General features: G+C 31.0%; 1 protein-coding gene across 1 annotated transcript; it reads left to right on the top strand.

Annotated features, from left to right (window-relative positions):
* The first annotated feature begins 582 nt into the window (after window positions 1-582).
* LOC127106998 (protein trichome birefringence-like 3) lies at window positions 583-3,003 on the top strand. Its single transcript, XM_051044290.1, has 6 exons — window positions 583-875; window positions 956-1,196; window positions 1,421-1,592; window positions 1,919-2,118; window positions 2,214-2,372; window positions 2,476-3,003. The coding sequence occupies exons 1-6, from the start codon at window positions 695-697 to the stop codon at window positions 2,804-2,806; spliced, it is 1,284 nt and encodes a 427-aa protein (XP_050900247.1). The 5' UTR covers window positions 583-694; the 3' UTR covers window positions 2,807-3,003.
* Window positions 3,004-4,465: the final 1,462 nt, after the last annotated feature.

The raw sequence follows: 4,465 nt of genomic DNA, 5'->3' as shown, positions 1-4,465 counted from the left end.
TCTCTTACTGACCCGATAAGACTATTTACATCCAAGTAGATAAAGTGAAAATAATTACCAAAAACTAAACCTATGACTAGTATATGCCGCAATAATATATTATAGTTAAAGAAGAACTTACAAAAGTTAAAAATTATAATTTTACACGAAGAACATGTTAGAAATTAAACTCATAATAAAGTGAAAACACATACTAAATATGCAAATAAATATAGAAATCGGATGATAAAGTAACTCATACACAACTACTTTACTTTAACAATAATAACAACAACAATAAGACTTCCAGTTTCCATCCCCTAATGTGCTATCAAGTACCATCAAAGTATGTACCTCACCAACTTTCACTTAAATAAATCGATGTTTGATACCACAATTGGTTTGTTGAAATAACCTTGGCATGTCGTGATTTTGCAAATTTAAATATGCATTAAACAATAACACAGTGGTTGGAACATTGTATAGTTTCCACTACATGTCCATAACACAAGCCAAAAATGTTGTTAATCTTTCAAGTCTTGTCTTACTCTTAACCACTATTATTAGCATATATGCTTTAACTTCACTCTTACTCAAAAAAAATCTCTTAAACCATCTCAACAATTTCATCATCATTATTCTATTTCTCTATGCATTAATTCACACTCTTTCTTCTCATCTTTACTACTTTAACTTTCTGTCACCACCCTTTCCCATGAACCCTTCAGAAAGAATGAATCATCTTAGAAAAAAGCTTCCTCTTCCAATCATTATCACCACAATTTGTATTCTTGTCTTCACAATTGTTTTGTATGCTGAGAGGCTCAGTTTCCTTTCTTCATCTTCTATTTTCAAGTTCAAAACATGTCCTAGAAAACACACCAGATCGAAATCGTGTAAGTTATTATGTTTCTACTTTTTCGTATTTTTATTCTTAATACAATTTGGCTTTTTGATGGTGTGAATTGTTTAACAGATGATAGAAAAATAGAAGACGTGGTTTTAAATGGAACCTGGATTGATGATAGGTTTGATTTTGATCCGGAAGAATGCAATGTTGCTAATGGAAAATGGATATTTAACCATTCTATAAAGCCTTTGTATTCAGATATGAGTTGTCCATACATAGATAAACAATTTTCTTGTGTCAAAAATGGAAGGAATGATTCTCATTATCTTCATTGGGAATGGCAGCCAGAAGATTGTAACTTGCCTCAGTAAGTTTTCTCACACTTCATCTCACATTAGTATTATTCATTTTCTATGTGATCCTTAACTACTATTCAAATCAAAGATGTGTCTGGTATCTGCTAAATATGAGATTACATTCAAATATTTTTATTTGATCAAATTTCTATTAATATTATTGGTGTATGTGTCGTGTCTGGTGTCAATAACTTAATTTAAACCACATAGTGATGGACTATTGCATATTTGGTAGATTTAATCCAGAGATAGCCCTCAAAAAGCTTCAAGGAAAGAGGCTACTATTTGTAGGAGATTCACTGCAAAGAAATCAATGGGAATCTTTTGTTTGTTTGGTTCAAGGTATTATACCCGAAAAGAAGAAGTCCATGAAACGAGGGCGAGTTCATTCCGTCTTTAAGGCCAAGGTAATCAAATTAGGATTCTCTGCAATAAGAAAAAGTTACATTGTCGCAATCATGTAATTCAAGTGTTTTGATATATATATATATATATATCGTATGGTAGAGGTTAATCCTCATAACACAGGTCATTTAATCTCGATCAGACGGTCTAAATTGCATGAATGCGACAACTGCGACCTTTTTAATGAGTCCTTCGATTTAGACCAAACGGTTCAAATTGCATGGCTACGAAAATGTAATCTAAAACTACTAGAAAACTTCCTTGGAGTTGAACATTTATACTAAAAACTGAAAGCTAATTTTAATGAAGTGTGTTTGATTTGATGTAGGAATATAATGCTAGCATAGAATTCTATTGGGCACCATTTCTTGTGGAGTCCAACACTGATATTAACATAATAGGTGATCCAAAAAAGAGGATAATAAAAGTTGATGAAATCAACGAACGTGCCAAAAATTGGACAGGAGTTGATATTCTTGTTTTCAATTCCTATGTTTGGTGGATGAGTGGTCTTAGAGTTAAAGCATTGTAAGTCATCTTCAATGCTTTAAATTTTTCATAGAAATTCCTAAGAAAAGTTGACTATTTTATGTGAAAAAACCTCTTTTTTTATTAAAATGTAGGTGGGGCTCATTTAGCAATGGAGAAGAAGGGTATGAAGAATTGGATACATCAATTGCTTACAACTTAGGTTTGAGGACTTGGGCTAATTGGGTGGACTCAACTATCAATCCAAACAAAACTAGAGTCTTCTTCACAACTATGTCCCCTGCACACACAAAGTCTCTCTCTCTCAAACTTCATATTTCAATAACTATATCTTTAACATTCTTATAACCGTTATTTAACAACATTGCATTAAAGAAGGTGTGAAATGTATTTCAGAAGTGCTGATTGGGGAAACAAAGACGGTGTGAAATGTTTCAACGAAACAAAGCCAGTAAAAAAGAAGAATCATTGGGGAAGTGGTTCAAATAAAGGTATGATGAGTGTAGTAGCAAAAGTTATCAAGACAATGAAAGTTCCAGTAACTGTCATCAACATAACACAAATCTCAGAATACAGAATTGATGGACATTCATCAGTTTATACAGAAACTGGTGGAAAATTGTTAACTGAAAATGAAAGGAGGAATCCATTAAATGCTGATTGCATACATTGGTGTTTGCCTGGTGTTCCTGATACTTGGAATCAAATATTTTTTGCTATGTTGTGACAAATATTTAAGATTCTTTTGTTTTTTTTTGACATGAATGATGTCAATTATGTAAAAGTATGTGTTCAAATTCATCATCTATTGCCATTTTTGTGATACAAGAAAAGTATGTGTCACAAATGTTTAAATGGAGATTCATGCAAACAAAAACATCAAGTTATCAAAGAAAATGCAGAGATAAAATGTTCAATGGTTCATTTTGTTTTTTATTCTCATAAAAAGTATTGTACTTTTTAGTCTACAAAATTATCATGTAAAAAACTAGTTAATTCAATTTACTATACATGCACCGAAAGAAAAAAAACAATAATCTTTTATATCGTTACAATAATTTTAAAATTTAAGTGTCATTAAGTGGGTATACACGTCACTAAGTATGTAAAGTATGTAAATGGGTATAGTTAATATAAAATAATTTCATATTTGTTGAATTTAACCTTAATATTAAATTCTTTAAGAATAAAGACGTGTGAGAAAAAAAAACAATAACAATTAATAAAATTAACCCCAAGTGATATAGTAATCTAACAAGAGTGAATATATATATATACACGAGAATAAAGAGGAAGATAAAAGATAAAAAGACAAAGAAACTTGTTTATTCAGTTCGCCCTACTTAAAAAAATAGAGTAATTTTCTGATTCACTGTACTTTGAGGGTTCGTCCCACATGGCTCCAACGTGCTTCGTCGACTTTTTTATTGCATTTTAGCTTTTTGATTTCTAGCAGTCTAGAAACATGTTTTATTTCTCTTCATCACTTAATGTTTTAAGACATACTTCTACAATTTTCCACCTTGACTTTAAAACATGATGATGTCAATTTATCCATCAACTTGCTGACCTCTCAGATTTGAATCAACATTCAACAAATTTGATCAAGTTTGAGCCACGCTCGAACTTTGATATTGCCACTTGCATCCACTTACTTCCAACCACCTTTTCCTGCTTTAGTAGTCTAACAAGCCAACAAGTATGGTTCTCTAACCACTTTTAACTCTCTTTGATTTCGAATGCCTCCCTAAAGGTCCCTTATTTATGAGTATGCAACCCTTCAGCCACATTCAAAGTATAACTACCAAGGTCAATATAATTGTATATTTGTTATAGTAAAATCTCTCTTATTATCTTATGTCCTTATCACGAGTCAAATAATAATCAAAGGCCTATGTAATCATTCCATCACTATTATTAGTATCCTTAATAGAAACCTCCACCTCAAACTGATTTTTATCCATCATAGTTTCTACTCCTTCCATTCTTTTTTAAGTGTCACTTTCTTGAAAAAAAAATATTTCTTTTTAATTGTCACTTGCAAAGCTCAATGTAGTATTAATTGCACTTTTGTCAAAATTACCCCTAGGTAATTATTATATATAAAGAGAAAATAAAATGAATGTAATAAATAAATAAGGGTATTATAGGTAAAATGAGAATTATTGTTTAAAAAATAACAATAATAATTAGCTTTCTTGGTATGTGTAAAAAGTCAAAAAAATGACACTTACAAGGAACAGAGGGAGTAATATATTAATCTTCAAGTCTTTACTCTTCCCTTCTTTTCGGGATTCATTGAAAGTGATACTGAAGTTTTTGCAATTTGTTTAGGTTCCCAGGTTGTTGAATGTATAAATGTGTCACGAAAACCTCACTCTTTGAG

This window comes from Lathyrus oleraceus, chromosome 7 (genome assembly GCF_024323335.1).
Source record: "Lathyrus oleraceus cultivar Zhongwan6 chromosome 7, CAAS_Psat_ZW6_1.0, whole genome shotgun sequence".
Lineage (NCBI taxonomy): Eukaryota > Viridiplantae > Streptophyta > Magnoliopsida > Fabales > Fabaceae > Lathyrus > Lathyrus oleraceus.
This window is presented reverse-complemented; position numbering and strand designations above follow the sequence as displayed.

Bases quoted from the DNA above. Each gene is read 5' to 3' on its own strand.
- LOC127106998 (XM_051044290.1), top strand. From the start codon at position 695: ATGAACCCTTCAGAAAGAATGAATCATCTTAGAAAAAAGCTTCCTCTT. The intron at 876-955 runs GTAAGTTATTAT...ATTGTTTAACAG, and splicing joins ACACACCAGATCGAAATCGT to ATGATAGAAAAATAGAAGAC. The intron at 1,197-1,420 runs GTAAGTTTTCTC...CATATTTGGTAG, and splicing joins GAAGATTGTAACTTGCCTCA to ATTTAATCCAGAGATAGCCC.